At 39.4% G+C, this 23146-nt stretch overlaps 1 protein-coding gene across 3 annotated transcripts in view; it reads right to left on the bottom strand.

Annotated features, from left to right (window-relative positions):
- PARD3B (par-3 family cell polarity regulator beta) overlaps positions 1-23146 on the bottom strand; it is a 1547452-nt gene that overhangs the window by 853211 nt on the left and 671095 nt on the right. For all 3 annotated transcript variants that reach the window (XM_044302617.1, XM_044302618.1, XM_044302619.1), the window contains exon 16: positions 3093-3137. In XM_044302617.1, coding sequence (XP_044158552.1) covers positions 3093-3137 — 45 coding nt within the window. The remainder of the gene's footprint in view (positions 1-3092; positions 3138-23146) is intronic.

The raw sequence follows: 23146 nt of genomic DNA, 5'->3' as shown, positions 1-23146 counted from the left end.
GATGCTCTCCTTTGCCCTGCCCTGCAAAACAGCTCGGCCAGCGCTAAAGCCCACCCATCAGTGCCGGTGATGTCCGCATTGCAGTGTCATAATGTGAACAAATAGGCCCATGCCCCGCTTGATACATGAAATTCTCCAATGCTCATATTAGAGGGCCTGCCTGGGTGAAAATGGGGATATGTCCAGGTTCACCTCTGAACCCAGACAACCCCTTTAAGTATGACCCCCTCCCCCCCTTCCCCTGTCGTTCTCGCCACTCTGAGGAGATCTTTAAAAAAAACGTAGTCTTCAAAAAAAAAAAAATTTGACTTCCTCTGGCAAAAAAAAAAGTAACATTTAGTCACTGAGATCCAGTTATTAATTGCTGATTGTCTTTCTAAATTTTTACTATAACAACAAATTATTTTGTCTGATTATATACATTCCAAGGCAGGAAAAAAAAAAGTTATTTTTCCATGCATCTATTAGAAACACTGCTCTACTGAGCACACTAAGTAAAATAAATTCTCCCTTGGTGAAGTTGGAATAAAAATTAGTGTGCAGGAAAGCAAGTTACTTCCAAAGAGCATATTAAAACAAACTTAATGCAGTTTGCGAAGTGCAGAAGAAAAATAATAGTGGATTTATTCGCTATACAGTATTTTATTAAAATGATATTCTTTTATTATGTAATTTATTATGTTATTATTAGTACTTTTTTTACTTTTTGAGCAGTGTGCTCATTTTTAATGTACTCGTACTAAGGGATTTTCACTGCCAGAAATGAATTTGAACTTGACAGCCCATACTAATAAATGTATTTGTGAATTCTTATCCTTCATTTTTCTTGCACTGTGAAAAAATAAAGCTGACATAAGTGTGCCTACTATATAGGGCAACATAACCATATTTTAATTAACCTATAATAATTACATTGAGAAATGAAGCAGTGAATTGTAGTTATTATCCCTGTCTCCAATGCGGCATTCCAGCACTACTTGGATCATTACACATAATAAGTAACATATTATATTACTGCTCTGGCAGTAGTGGTCATTGTAATACTTTTTTTCACGTTATGGAATATACTATTAGCATGGATCAGTCCAAAAATGACCAAGTGTCTCCTACTTTGTTTTCCAGTTTCCCATTTTTGTGTGTGTTTGTAAGTAATTCACAGAAAGTGCAATAAAAACCAGTGAATTATTTCTATAGTGTTTTTTATGTTTATACTATTCCACCATCCTGGTCACACCCCATATTTATAAACAATTTGCTCTTTTCACACCAATTCTTAATAATTAATTGGCCAATTGTAAATGAAGAAAATGACCAATAGTAAACAATACAATTATAGTTCTTCACTAATCGCCATCATTTTGCTGTAAAATACACAGACCACTCATAGAGACATTTTGCACAAAACTTGACTAAAACAATGTCACTACATGTCTGTTCAGGAATATTTTCCACACCGCTGGCTGCAAGGATACTACTAATGGAAATCTCACTCAGATCCTTGGCACTGACTTTTGAAACCACAGTGTGATTGAATACTATTGGGCTGGCAGCTACATTATAGTATGAATTGTTTTATTCCAACCTAAAATGCCAAGCAGGGCATGTGTGCTCTTGGCTAGTGAATGGCTCTTAGGGAGCCAGACACGTAGCCATACATTTCAGAAAAATCTGACAATTTAGGATCTAGGATGAAGTTAGGGAAATAAATTGACACAGAACTTTGTGTTTCTTTTTCCTGCTAGGACTGGGTTTACACAACCTATAAAACTATTCATGGGATTGGTAAGACTGAATTACATTTGCCCTACATATAGTCAACAGAATCTTACCCCCCAAAGTTGGCTATTTGAAAACATTTCTAAAAGAGGTTGGGACACTGTTTAAAATGTAAATAAATGCCTCATCGGACTGGCCCACCAAGAGGATGCTCCTGTGGGCCCTCTACCACTGCCATATGACTGCCATGGCCGCTTGCATCCTGTTGTTCACAGCGCTGTCCTGTCCTGCTTGGCTATAATCCCCTGAAGCACCACTCCCAGGAAGCCTAAGAAATAGCATCTACGGCCCCCTCCTCAGGAAGGTTACGTCTACTACATCATCTATACTCAGAGTTTCTAACTGTTATCTGTGGTATTACATATGGCTGAAGGATGAGATTGCTTAAAATCATATCTACTTTGCTGGTACCTAAAAAACATTGTAGATTAGATTGGGGCGAAATTGCAGTGTTTGCGCCCCATGTGGACACATCCTAATATTTCTATGTAGCTATAAGGGTGGTCCCCCAGAATCAGTTCCTCTGTTAATTGTATTAAAAGCAGCATGTGGATAAGATTTCTTCAAAATCGTATCCACTTTGCTGGTACCTAAAAACATTGTGGATTTACTACTGCAGATCTGATTGGGGCAAAAATTGTTGTATCTTGGAGCAATGTTTGTGTCATATGTGAACATACCCTAATACCTCCATACAGCTATAAGGGTGGCCCCCCTGAATCAGTTCCTCTGGTGGAAACTAGGTACCTTATTTAGAACTTAATGGCAGCAAAAAAACTAAAAACCGCTGGGATAGGGGAAATAAGAGGCTGGAAATGTAAGAGGTATTAATTATAAAAATAAATAAAACTGGGAGAGAAACTTGTTACTTAAAACTCCTTCAAGGAACTGTATGCATATAATCTGTAAATACTCCAGGCAGTACTTAAGGATAATGTTATCCACATGATCACAGGGGACCTCTATTTTCTTCCATGTCACCAGTTTCTTTTTAAAAGGGAATAGTTCAACTTCTGTCCACCACCCTGACTTGTAGAAATTGGGTAGCTCTAGTAACAGCCACTGCTCGCTCAGACATCAAATAGATGAAAGAGGATGTTTCACAGAAACAATGGGCCTGGCTTCTCACAACTACAGCAAATGGCCAACTATGCCATGCAAGTTTCTGTTAGCTATATAGCGTAAATGCTAAATTAAAATAATGTCATGAGCATTATATAGTCAATGACATAATTTTCAATCCAAAGGAATTCAATTCTCATACTGTGTATGTATTCTACCAAATACCCAAGACGGAGACAGCAGACATTTCTTACCTTCCTTGTGACCATTAATTGACGCAATATTGCTTTCATCAGCCACTGCAAAAAAGACGCATAAACATCATTATCTCATTCCACTTTCATGTTTTACATCTAATTGTCACAGTTAGCAGCATAAAGAGAGTACTTGCTCTAGAGCTGGTCATTATAGGATGTATACTTAAACCTCTGCACATGATACCTAGATCACATGATGTGGAAAATCTGACTAGCTGAGGTTTTTGGAATGCTGAGTGAAATGGTTGTTATGCTTTTGCAGTCTACCATTTGCTGGGAACAGGGATATATTTTGCTTGGATGTCTGCTGATTTTCACATAAATCACTGTGAGATCTTTGCAAGTTTATTTCATGAAAGGCTGCTGGATTTTTCTGCAATTGCAGTGGCTTTAAACCATGTATAAGAGTTCTTCAAAGCATGAAAATAAGTCAGGCAAGGCATAGCAATACGTCACAGCCGCTGAACCATAATCCGCAGTCTTGAAAGTGGACAAGTGACTGCTATTATTTATAGGTACAGCTAAAACTTTGACATTGGGGCACTTGGACTATGCATGGCCGTGTGGAGAAAACAATATAAATTTTGAAAAACACAGTTTCAGCATGTCTGACCAAGAACTTTATCGACCATCTTCTGTAGATCAGCGTTTCCTTCACATTTCAACAATCACAGTGCTGGAGCAAACCCAAATTGTCTGAGAGAAGAACTTGGAGAAGAAGTACCGTATTTGATTTATAAAGACTACTATTGGAGAATCTTCTCGGAGGATAGAACAGCTATACAAAGCAACATCAATGAAAATTCAGAGCTGGATTAAAAATCTTATATTTTGGGGGTGATTTATCAAAACTGGTGTAAAAGAAAGCTGGCCTAGTTCCTCCAATCAGATTACACTTCTCATTTTTTTCAGAGCTCCTTTGGAAACTGATTGGTTGCTATGGGCCACTAAGCCATTTTTCCTTACATCAGTTTTGGTAAAGTATGAATATAGTTTCCTAAAGATAAACGTACTTATATTCTATATAATGTTAAATGAATAACTCTGATGTAAACAGTTACTTACAGTACATACAGAAATACTTCCACAAACACAGTAAATTGAAAATTAAGGGGAGTTATCTCGCACTTCCATTATAAGTGGTGCTAGACAAGCCTGGCAGCTGCTTATATTATTCACTTTTATTTTAATATTGTTGGCCAATTTATGGGGGTGTAGGGAGATGTAATAATTAAGCTTGGTTTATACAGGCTTTAAAGGGATTATCCATAAATTTGATATTTATGAACTATCCTCAGAATAGGTAATCGATATCTGATCAGTGGGGTTCGACTCCCGGGACCCCCGACGATTCTGTTCTCTGAGCGCTTAGCCTCTTCCAAGGCCAGTGACGTCAACGTACATCAGTGATAAACTGTGAAAGGATAGCAGCACTCACCGGAGCTCCAGTGAGTGCAGCGTCCTCTTCAAACAACTAATCTGTAGGGTCCTGGGAGTCAGACACCTGACGATATGATATTAAAGGTCTATCCTGAGGATAGGTCATTGATATCAAATTATTGGAAAACCCTTTTAAAGAACAGGAAATGGACTCCTCTTTGTCTAAAATAAATTACATGCTTTGTTAATACAGACTGTTGTAATTGACCATGTTTTTGCCTAAATATATTACTGGGTGGTTCTGGAACCTAAACCAAGGGATACAAGTATGAAACATTTAAAAAATAAACCTTTAAAGGGGTTATAAATGATTTCATATTTTCAAGCCAGCCTGCCGGACCAAAGGAAAAATCCATACTCACTTGCTCCATTCTGACTCCCCAACTTTCTTCACTGGTCTTTAAGTCCCAATTTGTAAACTTACACATGGATAGGTTCTGCACTGCGGCAGCTAATGACTGGCCTCAGCGGTTATATGTCCCCAAGCAGCATGTGACCCAGCAATGACGTGCTGCTTGGGCACAGGTCACTGAAGAGCGACAAGTGAGTATGGATTTCTTTACAGATACTGAATACTGGGGTGGAAGTTAAAAAGAAAGCTAGAAAACCCATTAAGGAAGCAGAAAATAATTCATCATGTAAGTTTCTGTTTACACGTTTGCATTTCATTATAATTTTGCCTTTATTTTTTATGTTTATAAGCTCTGTGCCTTTTTTAATGATGATTAACCCTTTCAGGACATCTGCAGTACATGTATGGCAGAAGTCAGATTTTTAAAAATGGCGCTCACACCTGTGTGCAGTTGGCATAATAGTTGCCGGGCTTCTGCCGTTTTAAAAAGCAGACACGTAGGGCCAGTGGCGTAACTACTGGGGAAGCAGGGGAAGCAGCTGCTTCGGGGCCCGGGCTGCCAAGGGGCCCGGCGCCCAGCTTGTGTTAAAGTTTATTTTCATCAACTTGAATAGTTAATTCTCATCAGGGCGGCCCAGGGCCCCCCCTGGTTTTACAGCAGGAGGCGGCGGCGGCGGCCGCCCCCCCCCCCCCCCCCCGCTATTGTGTTAATCGGATTCGATGTTTTGTTTTCTTACTGTGTCCTGTCCTGAACAGCGCGCAGGCTGTATTGAGCACACCCACATACTGTGATTCAGAGCTGGGAGCTGGAGGTGACAGCCAGGTCACAGGAGGCGGGACAAAACAGCCGGGAGCAGGAGGACAGGAGCTGCAGACGGCAGAGGCAGAGCACTGACTGAGAGAGCGGGAGAGCAGCAGCCAGCACCACGTCAGGTCCACTGTCCAGCAGACCAGCACCAGCAGTCCAGCGCCCAGCTCAGAGCCATAACAACATTGTGGTACTGCTGCAGTAACAACACAAGTGTATAACTCACACCAATAACCCATACAACAAGAGTAAGGTGAACATAACAAAATATGAGTATTAAGAATATACTGTATAGAACATATGAACTACACTAACAAAGGTGGAAAGTGACACAGACTATATATCAATGAATGTGATCAAGTTCTTAATCAGGAAGCCGTCCTTTTAATCACACATGCGTGAGCTCCGCAAGGATGGGCGTTATGCCCCTGTAGTGCCTCCAGCAATAATAATGCCCCCTATAGTGCTCCCCAGTAATAATAATGTCTCCTAAAATGACTCAAGTAACAATAAAACCCCCATTTTGCTCCCAGTAATAATGCCTGTATAGTGTCCCCAGTAATAATGTCCTTATGGTGCCTCCAGCAATAATAAAGCCCCCTTATTTTGCCCCTAGTTATAATAATTCCCCAGTACAAAAATGCCCCTACATTGCCCCAGTATTAAAATGCCCCCACTGCCACCAGTAATGTTCCCTATAGTGCCCTATGGAGAGTTCTGCGTCCATGTATGTGGAGAGTTCGTGTATGACTGCGTCCATGTATGTGGAGAGTTCGCGTATGACTGCGTCCATGTATGTGGAGAGTTCGTGTATGACTGCGTCCATGTATGTGGAGAGTGCGTGTATGACTGCGTCCATGTATGTGGAGAGTGTGTGTATGACTGCGTCCATGTATGTGGAGAGTGCGTGTATGACTGCGTCCATGTATGTGGAGAGTGCGTGTATGACTGCGTCCATGTATGTGGAGAGTGTGTGTATGACTGCGTCCATGTATGTGGAGAGTGTGTGTATGACTGCGTCCATGTATGTGGAGAGTGCGTGTATGACTGCGTCCATGTATGTGGAGAGTGTGTGTATGAGTGCGTCCATGTATGTGTAGAGTGCGTGTATGTCTGCGTCCATGTATGTGGAGAGTGCGTGTATGACTGCGTCCATGTATGTGGAGAGTGTGTGTATGACTGCGTCCATGTATGTGGAGAGTGTGTGTATGACTGCGTCCATGTATGTGGAGAGTGCGTGTATGACTGCGTCCATGTATGTGGAGAGTGTGTGTATGAGTGCGTGCATGTATGTGGAGAGTGCGTGTATGACTGCGTCCATGTACGTGGAGAGTGCGCAGGTTTTAATGGGGTTGAGTTGAATATAAACTCCGTCAGCAACTGGAAATGTTAAAAAACAAAGTCGTGCTAAAAATGACAGTAAATACAGTAAATAAAAACCACAAAATAGCCATATAAGAGGGGTTTGCACAGGAGGAGGCAGTTTGTGAAGAAGTGTGTGTGTGGGGGGCCCCGTACAAAAATTTGCTGTGGGGCCCAGTCAGTTCTAGTTACGCCTCTGCGTAGGGCTAATGTCTATGATGGTCGATAACACTGATGACAGACATTTAATCCCTCTGATGCAATTGATCATGATATTTGAGGCAACTTTTCCAGGAAGTGCTACACTGTGCCTGTGCCAGGACTCCATAGGAACATAATGAAACTCGGTTAGACTTATATGGTAATTAGCTGTACTTAAAATATGTGTAAAAAAAAAGTCAAAAATGCATAAAAAATATATATATATACACACACACACACACACACAATCTAAATTCAAATCCCCCTTTCCACATAATAAAAAAAAATAAAGCTCATTTGCACCGCTGTGTTATAAAATGCCCATACTATTTAAATCAGAATATGGTGATGCAAATAAAAAATTCGAAACATTGGAATTTTATTTTATTTTATTTGTTTTACCCATGGAATAAAGGTAACATGTCAGTTTTATCACCGCAAACAGGAAACCCATAAAACTGGCAGAATTTAGATTTTTGTTCCAATTCCATCCCATTTGGTATTTTTTTCCAGCTTCCCACTACATCATATCAGAGACTCGGCCTGTGTAATCACAATAAATGATTGAAGCGACCTGTTAGCGATGAAAATGTTATTATACACATTGATAATCGTTCATATATGGGGTCGTTACTCATTTACTTTTAAAAAGTTTGTTGTTATTACATGTTAAGATAGTGGACAGAAGTTTGGTCAAGAGGTTGGTCTTCAGGTGTGAAAAAAGCATATCAATTTTAAAGATACCTATTGCCACTCCCAAAGCCATGTATTAGATCCTTTGTTGGTCAGACAACTCCATATTATACAATTGGATCTATTAACACGTTATTGACACTTTCTTTCCCCTTTTTTTTACATAGATGACACTGTAGGTATGTCATTGGAAGTATGTCCATTTCTCATTTTTTCTTAAGACACATTGATCATAATTTCTACCTCTTACTCATCCTGGATAGAGCTTAGCGGTAGAACTTTATGAACTTGGAAGTAACTTTACATACAGCTGACACATTTGTGTGTGTGGGGAGAGATATCATGAAGATTATAACCCTGTTCTTTGGCAGGTAATAAGCATACCTAACTGATGGTTTTCACATTGTTATACTTACAAATATGTCTACACAGTGTATGTAGGTAAAAGTAATAGAGAAGTTGCTTGGAGCAAACATTTTCCACCTTTCAAAGGACTTCCACAAATAAAAAGCATTAACCTGATTGTTTTATAGCACCTACTCCCTTTTCATTTGCTCAGTTTTGATAAATCTCTCCAACTTTTAACTGGAAGTGAGCAAAGTCTTGTGTGCCCAATTTTCCTGATTTTAATACCAATCATAAAGACAAGAATGTGTTTAGCTCAATGAGATATTATAATTTAATCTTCAACCAGAGCAGATGGCACATTAAGAGTGGCATTCTGAGATTTCCAGACTATTTGCTAAAAATTGTTGAACGTGCAGAACCCATTTATCTCCATGTCTTCTTAGACAAGGAGCTGTACACCAAAAATTGCTGTCAATGGGATGTAATATTGCTATTTAAGCATATTTTCTGCTGGACATGTGTACATAAGAGAAACCTCAGCTATTCTGTTAACACTTACAGGATATTTTCCCTCTCACCGTATTTTAATCATTATTTGTATTTTCCTTTATGATTAATGGGGATTGCCTAATATGTACATATGTTTTATGAATTTTATTTAAGAAAAACAGTGGGGGTCATGTACAAACAGATACACGCCACCTTTGTGGAATACAGCTGGTGCAGATTCTGTCTCACACCATGTTGCGGCAGAATCTGCATCTTCGTCCCTGCTCATGTCAGGTCTAAAAAAGGTGCATCTTAGAATTAAATAACACTAACCTTTATGAAAATGTGTAGAATCACTCCCCTTCACTTAAAGGGGTTGTCTCACTTCAGCAAATGGCAATTATCGTGTAGACAAAGTGAATACAAGCCACTTACTAAAGTATTGTGATTGTCCATGTTGCCTCCTTTGCTGGATTGATTCATCTTTCCATCACATTATACACTGCATGTATCCATAGGTTACAACCTCCCTGCAATCCCGCAGTGGCCGTGCTTGCATACTATAGGAACAAGTGTTGGCATATGCATGCTCATATGGTCCCAGCTACCAGAGAGACAAGCTTCTTTCTATAGTGTGCAAGCATGACCACCGCTGCTAGATTGTGGGGGGGCCATAACCATGGAAACGAGCAGTGTATAATGTGGTGGAAAAATTAATGCAGCCAGCAAAGGAGGAAATATGGACAATTGCAATACAATAGTAAGTGGCTTGTGAAGGGAAATATGACTCCAGACTCCATCTTGTCTTCTCTTACATGTACAGAATTGTTATAACATCTCACCCACAGCTTCACATCCCCCCCGCTGTGAGTTAGATTCACTTATCTGTCTCAGGACAGATTCTGGGAACATCCTAGAACTAGAACAAATGTTCTTGCGCATTCAGGGTCATTCAGCACAACTGCGTAGATTCTTATATGTGACGTATTACATACCATACAAGGATGTTCCGGTAGTATCTGTATGACCACCAATGTTTATCTTTTATGATTGGTTTAACGTTGTTGTTATGCAAACTTTTCTACTGCCTATATAAGGCCAAGCTATAGCATAATAAAGTTAGTGTTTCTCAGTGATGTGTGTGTCTATTATTGCCAACTGAGAAACCTCTCTCCTGACATCAGTGTCTCAAACCAAGGTTGTCGTAGAGGTCCAGAAAGGTCCACATCCTTTCACCTTTTCTACATAATAAATGCTATATGCTGAAGTGAGACAACCCTTTTTAATTCACATACCTTCCCTAAACTTGGTTTTCCTTTTTCAATCATACTAACAACTACAGTATAATCTCCTAGTGCTGCATAATGCTGTGCTATAACTATACACTTATAAAAGTCTGCTTAACACTGTTATAGAAGAATGAATAGACAGTGAATTTTTGAAAAAATTCAAAGACCTCACAAATTTTAGCAAGAACAACAATTGCCTTAAAAAAAAAAAACTGGATATAAACCATGCCTCCTCTGCTTTGAGACCACAGAACTTAGCAATGAATAGCACCAGCACAATGGTGAATTCCTATTTCTCAGATAATAAGCATTTGATGAATTTGATGAGGTTAGTCTGTTTCCTGTAAGAAAGGATTTAGAACAAAAGAAGAATTAACGTGTGACAGGAAGCACCTAACAATTTCATGGCATATAAACTGCTGCATAGTGCAGGACAGCTGCTGAACTGGCTCCACTCGGTCTGCAGGGGTTATTGTAATGCTCATCGTTTCTTAAAAGAAAAATCCACACATTTATAGCAAAAGACAAAGATTCCCAAAAAATGTTGTAGCAGTAGTAGGAGACAAGCTCACTAGCTGCATTATTTCTACACTTTATAGCTTTTTTGTATTGGATATAATTTCACACTCACTATACATGGTATAGCGACTTTCTAATTAAAGGGGTTACCATATTTTCACCCAGGCAGCCCCACTAAGATGAGCATCGGAGCATGAAATAGATTGTGCAGGGCAAAGGCATTTTTAGGAGATCCAGTGCTGTACCGGGCTCTCAATAAGGCTGCCAGGCAGAGGCCTCCTCTCAGCAGTGAGCCCAGTGACGTCACTGGTACTGATGGGCGAGCTTTAGCGATAAAGCCGCCCCATCAGAGTCTGTGGCGTCATCAAACACACTGCTGTGTGTATCCCAGGTACAGGAATTTACAGCTGGACAACATACAGTAGTGAAATCTCACCATCTTCCTGCAAAATATATATTTTGAAAGGTACAATAAAATACATAATTTACTTTGGTTCATAATCTGGCATCATTCCACTTCTAAGCATGTTGTATCATTTATAGATACATATGTTTCTTGCATTGCAGCACTAGGCCAAGGTTTCAATCCAACCATTGCAAAATCATCCCATGAAAAAGTGTTTGGAATACACATCATTTACTAGACTTAAAGGGGTTCTCCAGGAGTTAAAAAAAAATGAAAATCCTTAATATTATTTTATAATAAATATATTCACAAATAACTTTCATTACTTAGAATGGCTTGTTTGGTCTAGGGAGCAATCAAAATGATAAATAAAATGGCAGCTGTCCTAAAAGTACACACAAAACTTGTCCTAATCACACAGGAGGACAAGTTACTTCACCACAATGATACATAGAGCTGCCTAATCCTCCTCTCTGCTCTGCTGGTCAGGAATCATGAGCCTGAATACAGGTGAATCTCTGTGGGAATGGAGATGGTGAGGAGACATGAGAGGAGGCTGAGGTGTGGCTAATGAGCAGCAGCACTTGTATGCAGTCTCCATTACCACAGCCTGTCCTGTCCGTCCTCTCTGTACTTCATGTCTCCTCATTAACTAAATTCCCCAGAGATTCAGCTAAAGTTCTTATCATCTGTATTCAGGATCATAATCCCCGACAAGTAGAGAGGAGGATAAGGCAGCTTTTTACCTCAGTGTTGTAAAGTAACTTGTCCTCATGTGTGATCAGGACAGGTTTTGTGTGACCTAATGGGATAGTGGCCATTTTGTTTCCCCTGATGATTCCTCCCCAGACAAAAGGAGCCAGTATAAAAAATGAAAGGTATTTGAGAATATATTTATAATAAAGTAACATTTAAGTATTTTCATTTTCTTAATTCCTGGAGAACCCTTTTAAGTTATAGTACTTGGGAGTCTTCTAATTCAACTCAAAGTAAAGAAATTACTAGAATGCAATCTTTGGGCCTTGTACTCAAGAACTGTACCACCCAGCTTAGGGTACTTTCACAATTGCGTTTTTCTTTTCCGGCATAGAGTTCCGTCACAGGGGCTCTGTACCGGAAAAGAACTGATCAGGCATATCCCCATGCATTCTGAATGGAGAGTAATCCGTTCAGGATGCATCAGGATGTCTTCAGTTCAGTCATTTTGACTGATGAGGCAAAAGATAAAACCGTAGCATGCTACGGTTTTATCTCCGGCGAAAAAAACTGAAGACTTGCCGGAATGCCTGATCCGGCATTTTTCCCCATAGGAATGCATTAGTGCCGGATCCGGCATTCAAAATATGCGCAGACCGGTAAAAATGTGAAAAAGATACAAGACGGATCCGTCTGTCCGCATGACAAGCGGAGAGACGGATACGCTCTTGCAATGCATTTGTGAGACGGATCAGCATCCAGATGCCTCTCACAAATGCTTTCAGTCACATGCAGATTGGCGGATCCGGCGGGCAGTTCAGACAATGGAACTGCCCGCCGGATCACACTGCCGCAAGTGTGAAAGTAGCCTTACTGCCTATGTCTCTCCATGTCCAATGTAAGAACAGGTGAGGGAGTGACACTTTAAATTGATTCACCCTCTAATAGATGGAAGCAGCACTTTAAGCAGCAATTGCCTAAGACTCAGAATAAAAAAAAAGTTACAATCAGTGAGAGAGAAAGAAAAGTTTAAATAATCTGAAAACATTTAAGCTAAATTTCTAAGGTTTTGTGAATAGCAAAGGGGAGAAAGCTCTGCCAAACGCTCCACATGGAAGACAGCAAATTCTGTCCCCTAACTTCCTCTGACTTGCTCAGAATCACTATGCAGGACATTATAGAGAAGTTTTGAACTGTATAAATGTGAATAAAGCACTTGAGGCGAGATAACATTTCCTATTATATGATCCAGCCTGTGTCTTTCTCACTGCAGCTCATTCTTCCTACCCTTCCACAGCCACAGACTTCTATAGGCAGCTGTAATGTGATCCTTAAGTGAGTTGAGAGTTCATCTTGGTTTCACAAGAAATATTTATCTCAGACTTCAGAGTGAATATTAGTTTAGGAAAAAGGATGTTGAAGATAAAAAATAGCTGATAATTGGAGAAAGAGGTATCCTTCTCTGATCAGATATATTACAATGTTTCTTTTATTGTAACATAGATATATATTTTTTTTTTCATAGTTGTGTGAATAGCTAGTGACCATTTAAGCAAACATCTCATCTGTGCAGTTAATCATGGGGTTTTATACGAGTAATTTCCCCACTTATTTTTACTTACTTCGCCTCACCATTTACTTTAATGGACAGCTATAAGTTCATTATCTATTCGTAACAATATATTACACTGTTCCAATATCTAAAAACACAAATGCGTAAACTATTATGTCACTGTGGCCAAGGGAGTTGCCATCTGCAGAGCAATTCAAAGGCTTTCTGTAGAAAATGGGTTTAAAAGGATGTCTTTTCTTCTTAGCAGACCATTGTCCTGCTTATTGATTGAAATAATGACTCTCTTTTGTAGCAGACGGCTGATATTTTCATGTATTGACTTTAGTTTATCTCCGTGCATGTTATCTGCAGTTATAGACTGTTTTTTAATCTTTATCATCTGCACAGTATGTACGAGTCTGATATGCGTCAATCATTCATCGCCTAAAAAAAATATTCTTCCATATCTTTTATCCACCTAACAACTTCTGGACTTTGGAAATACATTTATCAGAGTTGTTTGAATGCAGTTGAACAGACTTCTAAAAGAAAAAAGTTAGGCATGAAACAGTTATAAAAATGTGGCCACAGGGAGAACAAACTGAAAATTGTGTCCACTTTATTGGAGTGTAGAACAAAAGACTGTAAATTTTAGATGATGTAAAAATAAGCTGTTTGAGTCTACTGCATTTCACCCATTTTATAGGCAGTTTACATGTGAGATGTAGAAACCATCCTCTGACGACACAATTTATTATCTTTTAGACAAAGGAACGTAAAATAAGCCATCTGACCATCTAAGACCAAGTGACTCACAGTGGACTTTATACATTTTGTTTTAAGTATTAACACTTAATGGTTTTAATACCAGGTACCCCCGCAAATTTGCCAGAGCCCGTAACTATACATTGAATGGAAGGCTCAATCCACTGTGTAGTTTCTGCCGCTGGCGTACTGGAGTTCAGGTCCTATTCACTTAAATAGTGGCTGAGCTGCAGTACCTCGGCAGCCACTACACAGTGGACCGAGACCTCTGCTTCTGGCTCCTTCCACTGTTTAGTTTCCAGGGCTGAAACAGCTAATCAATCAGGGGGCAGGGTGTCATCAATATCTAAAACCCCCTTAGAAGGAAACCAAAGCCAGACTAGAAACACAAAAAAAGAACAACCACCAAAATGTAACACTCTCCTTATGTGTGTTTGTTATTTGCTTGTTTCATCAGATATCACAACTGCAGATCATGAAAACTAAAACTAGAAAAGCAGTGCATTGTTGTCTCAGGCTACAGCCATTTCTACTACCCCTCCTTCTCTCCCCTCTTCTGTTGGTGCATGCACGGCAGAAAGTACCGGAGGAGGAGGGGGCTGGGTGTCAGACAGTGAGAGTGGCCATTTTTTTTGGAAGGATTAGTAATAGTACAAAATAGATTTGGTTACCACAATGTAGAACTGTAATAGACTGCAGAATACAGTCAACTGGCAGTGTAATACTGTTGCAGATTGCCCGATGAACAAGCAAATGTGAAAAAATAATCATTTGCAGGTGGCAGATTGTTATTAGACATCACGGTCTGCCGCCTGGCAAACCATTATACAGCATGGGGACAAACGATGGCAAAGCGATTGCTCCTCCCCATGCTGCCGAGGAGATTGCGGCATGTCACAGCAGCTGTCTCATCTGGTAGTGAGCAGGCGATTATCAGGAGGGAAAGCTAAATCTACCAAAATAATCCCCCTCCCACTCCAATATAACCCAGAAAAGTCAGTGCCTATTCAGAAAGTTTCCATCAGATCTTCCTCTCAAGTGATAGTCATTTTTACTCAAATGTATAAGGATAGTTTCACACTAAGTATGCATCTTGGGCACTGAATTTTAGAGCGGATTCAGAACAAAAAAAAATAAAAAATGGATGCAAAAAATTTCAATGGGGAATCCATACATTAAACCATATGGCTCTTTTTTTTTACCACTTGTGGTTTTAAAAAAAACACCTCGGAAAAAAAGAAGTGTTCCATTAATTTTTGCATAGACTTTGAAAATAGGCAGGAATTAAAACTGTGGCAAAAACTTAGTTAGAAAAGTGCATTCCCAAAAACCTGAAGTGGATTCTACATCATTTTTTTTTTTAACCTTTGAAAATCCCCTGTATGAACCTACCCTAAAGCTTTTATAAGAGAAGGGTTATAAAAGTGGTGGACTATATAAGAAGAACTCCAACTCCAAGCATGTCTAGACTGTTATTATGGGGGAATCAGTGGGCATTATAGAGGGGAGAATTACAACTCCCATCATCTCGAGTCTGTTATGTGATATCAGAGGACATTACAGGGAGAAAGTATAATAGAGAACTACAACTCCCATCATGTACAGGCTGTTATGATGTGATATCAGAGGACATTACGGGGAGGGGGTATAAGATGGGAAGAATACAACTGGAGTGGAGTAAGCAAGCTGAAATGGCTGGGACGTTTTGTGAGAAACTGCTGACATTTAGCATCTTCCATACTCTTTCACAGTGTCTGACAGTCTGTTAAAGTGAGTGCAGCATTAAAGGGGTTGTCTCCCTTCAGTAAGTGGCATTTATCATGTAGAGAAAGTTAATACAATACACGTACTAATGTATTGTTATTATCCATATTGCCTTCTTTGCTGGGTGGATTCATTTCTCTATCACATTATACGCTGCTCGTTTCCATGGTTACAGACCACCCTGCAATCCATCAGTGGTGGTCGTGCTTGCACAATATAGGGAAAAACACCGGCCTATACGCACACCCATGGTCCTTCCCGTCTGCCTGTAAGCGCTGCTCATGCACAGGTCTCCAGCCGAAGATGGAGCTGCTGGGAGCAGGATATCTGTTTAACTGCATTCTGCAGCAGCTTGCAGATGTCCATGAAGAAACGACTACAGACAAGCTTTTCAAGGCAGGTTATGTTTAATATTTCTTGTTTTTCAGGGTTTAGTGGCCCTTTAAAAGGGATGTCTCATGAAGTCAACCTTTTCTCTAAATACAGCTGCCCCAGTGACCAGCTAATTGTCATAGGTAAAGTGACATTCAAGAAAAATGTCCTGAGTCGGAGACAAAAGTCGCAATTTAGCACTGGAAATATTGCAAATATGCTTCAAAAGTCGCAAATATGTTTCAAGAGTCTGGCAGCGATGGCTGAAATGGTGCATTTTGGGTATAAAGAAAAAAATTGTGCTATTGGCGTTAAAAATGTTGCAAATCGAGAGAAATAGTCATATAATCAAGTCTATATTTAAAAATGTCACGTTTTATAAGTGGTGTGCACCTTTTGATATATGAGGTAAAACAAATCACTTTTAATTTGTAATGTTAGCATTTTTTTACGCAAATTACTCCATTATTGATAAATGGCCCCCACTGGCTTTTCAAATAAATACCCAACCAAATAACACATGGACAGAGAAGGTCTGTTATTACCTTGTAGATCTCCACCTCAACTTAGGGTACTTTCACATGGTCAGTACTTGGTTAGTATTTATAAGCCAAAACCAGGAGTGGGTGCAAAACATTATTATTTTTTCTCCCTGCTTTTGGCCTGCAAGTACTGATGAGAAACACTGACCAAATACTGACAATGTGAAAGTGACCTTATAGTCTAAACAGGGGACATCCATAAATGACAACAAAATTCCCTAATTAGAGATATGGACAGAAAGTGACCGTCCCTATAAATAACATTCCACTAGAATGCAAAAAAAAAAAACACAAAAAAGAAACTGTTCATATAAATTGTCAAGCACTGGCATAACTAGAGTCCTATGGGTCCCAGAGCAAATGCTGGACCAAAGCTCCACACCCCAGTCACCCACAGTCACTTCCCAGCAGTGTCGGACTGGGAGGCCTAGGGCCCACCAGTAAAATTCATTCTGGGAGCCAACTGTAAATCAACATGCAATTATTACCTGCTTACCCAGAAGCAGACAGCAACAAGACGCTACAAATTGATTGAATGGCCTCTGCAACAACTTCAAAACCTGGGTCTCAAGGAAGAGAGGATACTGGCTGGCCTGCCTCTATTCCTAGAGGCCAATTTAACCTTCTGATGCGTCTATAATAATAATAAACTGGGTAGTCTACCCATTTTTTTTATATTGATATAGGTTATTTGAGATTCTGTGGTGTTGGACTGGGGGCCCAACTTTCTCAGGGGCCCACCAGGGGATTCCCCTGTTCCCCTGTGGGCCAGTCCGAGCCTGCTTCCCACTGTTGATAGACCTCAAATAACATATCTGTAAGTAAAGTCCTTTAAGAACACAAGGTTCTAAGCAAGTGTACTAGGCTAATAGGCAATTTAGGGATAATCATGAAGAATTTCTTCAGGTTGATTAAATAGAATATGGGTGGTATAACCTAAAAGCTTTTGTAGCCTGATGTATAACAATCTGCAATAATTGCAGCAACATTATCAACTAACAGTATAGAGTCTATAGTTACAGGCAGTAATCACTTCTAATAAAAATAGGTATCAATTAAAGGCAGAGGTGGAGAAGAAGTTCAACTGATTTAAAGGGGAACAGGAAAAGGTTGCAAAGAAAAACATCAATATCAAATTTCAATAGAGAGGTCTGTGGTGAAGAGAGACCCTTCATGGAGCCCCACTAATTAGGTCATGTAACCTTGATATATTTTCTGTCTAAAATGTGCAGTTCTCCAGTCAGATGCAATCATACTTATATGTTACAATAAAGGGTCCATTAATAGGCATATCCATGTCACTATTCTGAGTCCCTTAGAGTTGTGTGGCACAAGTAATATGTTCCATAAATACCAAAAAAATATGTTATTGCATTAGAACCACTCTGATTTATTATCTCTCATTTAGGCAACATTTCAGCCTCCATCTTTGCTTGTAACCAGATTACAAAGAGAAAGTCAATAAAAAACAAACAGAGTTTTTAAGTCGGCAATACACATTAGATCTACGTTGGCGAACCTACAGATTTTTGCGAGTTTGGACAACCATCAAATGTGTATGGTACCCCCCCAACTCAGAATCAGACATGTTGTATTTTAATTGCCCAATCCTGTTTATTCTCAGGATGATAGGCCACTGCCAAGGCTTTACTCACCTAGTACCAGAGGACTGGAAAACTACTTCCTCAACTCCAACAATGAGTCAAGGTGTCATGAAGTTCATGAGAAAGAACTCGCACATGCTTCCAGAAGCACGGGGACCTAGGATCTACCAGTAAAATTCATTCTGGGACCCACTGCACAGATACATGCCAATATTACCTGTTTGCGGAAGACAGCAGCAAGACATTACAAGGTGATTGATTATAAGAGTCCCCGCAGTGACTTCAAAAAGGTGGGTTAATAGGAACCAAGTATACTGGCTGGCCTGCCTCTGAACCTAGAAGTCATCTCAGCCACCTGCTGCATCTATAATAAACTGCTAAATAATCTACCCATTTTTTCATATGACCATTTCGGCTGGTTGAGGTGCTATAGGCTGCCTATCTATATATAGTGCAGTAAGTCTACTGTGCCATGTGCCAGGTGTGCAGGGGGTGGGAGACTAGGGGCCATACCTAGAGATCCACCTGTACCCCTGTGGGTCAGTCTGAGGCTCACAAGGAATACAATACATTCCAATATTATTCAGGATCCATGTGATAAGGATCCTGAATGCAGCCTTATGGATGAAGCCTAATGTTTTTTGCTATCCATTTGCATTGTATGTGTTTTTTGTTTATTTCCTAGTTGTGGGAGAGAATTAAGAACATAATGTCAGAAACTGGACTTAAACAGATATACAACAAAATCTAGTAAAACTGCACAAGCTAAAGCAGAACATTGATATTAGTAGTCTGTTACTGATGCCCACAATATTAATCAGTAATTGCAATATTATAATTTAGCAAGTTAATGATGGAAATGAAATGTTCACAATACTAAACATATCTGTAATTGTTCAAAGAAAATAATTTTCCTTAGTAATGAAATTGAATGCACATATAGAAATAATATAATAGAAAGAGAGAATATATTATTTTCCAGAAATGAAAATGAAATTGTGCATGCTAACAACTGCACCAGAATATTCAACATTACCCCAGATTTAATCAGCAGAGCAATTACTGAATGACCTGGGAAGATGTATCCTCTCCAAAATGTTGTAGCCATTGAAGCAGAAACGAGACCCATTTAAATGTTAGATCAAGCATGTCAGACTCAAATGGTGCTGAGAGTGAGCCAGACTGGCCAAAACATAAACAAGGTCATACAAGCATTCTGAAAAATAAAATTCCAAACCCAAGCATGAGGATTACATTGGGAGTTTGTGCTATTCCCCTGCTTTGGAGTTGAATATTCATCACATTTCTACCTCCACGAGTGAGATTCTTGACAAAATCTAAGAACAACTAATGAATAAAGCAATTTTCCTAAACAGAGTGTAAAAAAAATCTAAGTACATTTCAAGTTTATTCTCACAATACATTTGCTTAAAGGCTAAACTATTTATGGAGCTCCTTCTGAACCTAAAACAGCACATCTAATGGAAACAGATTGGGCTCCAATTAATAGTAAAACGACTGTGTACCAAGATTAGAACTAACCCACCTACAATGTCTACAGGACATATAGTGCTAAATTTACTCCTGAACATTGAAACTGCAACACCAAGAAGGTCATGCTAATTGAGGAAGTAGCAAGTGTTGCTAAGATCTGCAGATGATCAAACTTTCAAGCACCTAGCTCCAATCTGTGGCAATGTGTGAGGAGCATAAACACCAAAATGAAAGAAAATGTTTTTTTTTTTTAAACACATGAAACCTCAAAAATTGGTTCAAGTCCTGTGGGATGCTGCACTTGCTCTGCTAATAGGAGCAGCGGCACAGATAGGACATTTTCTGGAGTGGGCTAAATCACTAGATAGAACTGATTCGCTCACCTCTCTCTCCCTCTCCCTCTCTCCCTCTCTCTCTCTCTCTCTCTATATATATATAGCACTTTATGTCTTGTTTACATTAGGTTGTATGCGGGTTGAACCTTAAACAGGACTAAGTGGTAAGCTACAAATTCATAACACTGTATAACTGCAGGGCTTGAACAGGATGCCAGTGCAACAAGTAGTGAATAGATAGTGAAATTATAATTGTTAACGCTTTTAAGCAATATTGCTAGACAGCAATAATTCACTATACATAGTGACAGCTCATTTTATATTGTTTATAAATCCTAAACAGTATGATGTCTTCATGATGACTGTGTGTCATTAACTTGCACTGGGAGCATATGCCTCTAAAGCACGGAGAAATTAAGACTTTTGAACAACAAATGATTCTGTAAGGAGAGCTGGGTAATACGGGTGCAACAACACACTTCACTGCATCCAAAGTAAAGGATTATTACAGGTGATTTATGAGGCAAAGTATTGCTTTTCAGTCCTAAAATCTGTTATTTGACAATACCTGAGAAAGATTATAACACTATAGGCATAGCTGCTAAATGCATCCATAAAGCACTCTGTGTTTAATTGCTTCTTGTGTAAAAACAAATCCGTTTCTATTATCTTATCTGGTAATTATTGCTATTCTCTATTATCCCTTTCAACTAATTATGTTGCTATTATTAGCCTAAAAAAAACACAGCACAGTGGTTAAATAACTATCCAAATCCCAATGTAAGCCAATACATCCTTTTTAAAAACAACCCAAATAAGACTAAATTAGAACCATAAGAGGATTACCCAACAAAGTGCACTTAGGACCTGAATCACCAAGCTGCCCTAATACTTGCAACATGACCACAGACAATAGTCATCATTTGGGCTTCTGTTACGCCACATTAGTCAACTAAGTAAATTACTGATAATATCACTGAAGAGCTCAGACTGCAAGTATCCTGCTCTCTTCAGTGAATCAGACAAAAAACATGAACATAGATAATACCTCAACCATAGGATTTTCCATTTTATGATGGCAATAATATACAGGGGATTAGGGACATACGCAGCAAAAACAACAGTAAACAAATATGGAAACAGATTTTTTTTTTGCTATTACACACAATAAAAAAAAAAAGTTTTGTCTTTTTTTTTTGTTTTATTCTAGCTGTAGGACCTTGTGCAGGTTATTGTAAAACTAATTATCAGCATGTTGGTATTTTAACCCCTTCCTGATGGAGCAATTTCAGTTTTTGAGTTTTTGTTCCATGCCTTCCCAGAGCCATACCTTTTTTATTTTGCTGTTTATATAGCCGCATAATGACTTATTTTTTGTGGAACAAATTCTAGTTTCTAATGGCACCATTTACTATTGCATAGAATGTAGTTGGAAGCAGGAAAAAAATATAATTCTGCTTTGTTTTTATGGCATTCATTATGCAGTAAAACTGACTTGTGTTCTTCATTCTCCAGGTCAATATGATTATGGCAATAGATATATAGTTATTTTTTTGCGTTTTAAACACAAAAAAAAGAATAAAAACGTTGAAAACATTGATTTACTTTTCATAGCCATATTCTGACCCCCCTAACTTTTATAGTTAAGTCTACAGACATATGTGAGGGCTTTTTTTTTTTTTTTTAGGACAATCTGTAGTTTTTGTCAATACCATTTTCGGGTATGTATGATTTCTGACCACTTTTTATTCAATTTAGGCAAAGTGATGAAAAAAACGTGAATTGGGCATTTTTATTTTCTTCTGTTGCGTTTTAATAGTATGGGCATTTTTGCATGCGGTGAATCCCATGATATTATTTTTTATTGTTTAAGTATTTTGATTTTGGGGAAAAGGGCGATTTCTTTTTTGTTTTTTTTTAACTTTTTTTTAGGTCTCCAATGGACCACAACATGCAGTCATCAAATTGCAATTTGTATAAGGTAATCGCATTTTCTCCATTATCCTATACAGAAAAGGCTATATTACAATTCAGTGCTGCCATCTGCTGGCCTGAATTGTAATATACAAGCAATGAGCCTGGGAGCCTAGTACAGGCTCAATTACTGACATGGTATGCCTTCCCCAATCTCCGCTAGGGGGAGGCATTCCTGCACATGAAGCGCGCACTTCCAGGTTTCCGGCCTATCAGATTATGTGGTCACATTTAACCACAGAATCTCAGGGGTTAAACGCCCACGATTAGCATTACCGCCAGTTGCTTGCTGTATGATACAGCAGCAACCGCTAGTTATGGCACTTACTCCGCTGCGGGCGCCACCTTTACAGACCTGACATCTATCACTTGTCGATACATACCAGCCAGCCAATTAAAAACACCTAGCTAACATGGTGAAGGCCCCCTCTTGTGCTGCCAAAACAGGGTTGACTCATTGAGGAGCGTCGTGGCCTTCTGAAACAGCAGATCAGCGGGTGTACCATTGATCAGACACTGATGACCTATCCAGAGGATGGGTCATCAGTTACTAAGAGTTGGATGTCCCCTATAAGTCCTGTAAGTTTCAAGGTAAGGTGTAGATCAGGCATCCTCAAACTGCGGCCCTCCAGCTGTTGTAAAACTACAACTCCCACAATTCCTTATTGTAAGCTAGTAACTGTAGGCTGTTCGGGCAGGCTGGGAGTTGTATTTTTGTGACAGCTGGAGGGCCGCAGTTTGAGGAAGCCTGGTGTAGCTGGATCACACTAGTTGATCCAGCAAATCACAAAAAATGCTCAATATTATGATCTCTGGAATTTGAAGTCAACACCTTGAACTCTTTATTATGTTCCTCGAACCAGCTGTGATGCACTGTGTGTTCTGACACCTTTCTACCATAGCCAGCATTGCTTTTTCATTTAGCAACTCATACAATACTAGCACTTAGGATCGGATAGGATCGGTTAGCCTTCACTCCCCATGCACATCAGAGTTCTGGTGACCTATAAGTCTGTCACTGGTTCCCTGATTGTCCTTCCATGGAT

This window comes from Bufo gargarizans, chromosome 8 (assembly GCF_014858855.1).
Source record: "Bufo gargarizans isolate SCDJY-AF-19 chromosome 8, ASM1485885v1, whole genome shotgun sequence".
Taxonomy (NCBI): Eukaryota; Metazoa; Chordata; class Amphibia; order Anura; family Bufonidae; genus Bufo; species Bufo gargarizans.
This window is presented reverse-complemented; position numbering and strand designations above follow the sequence as displayed.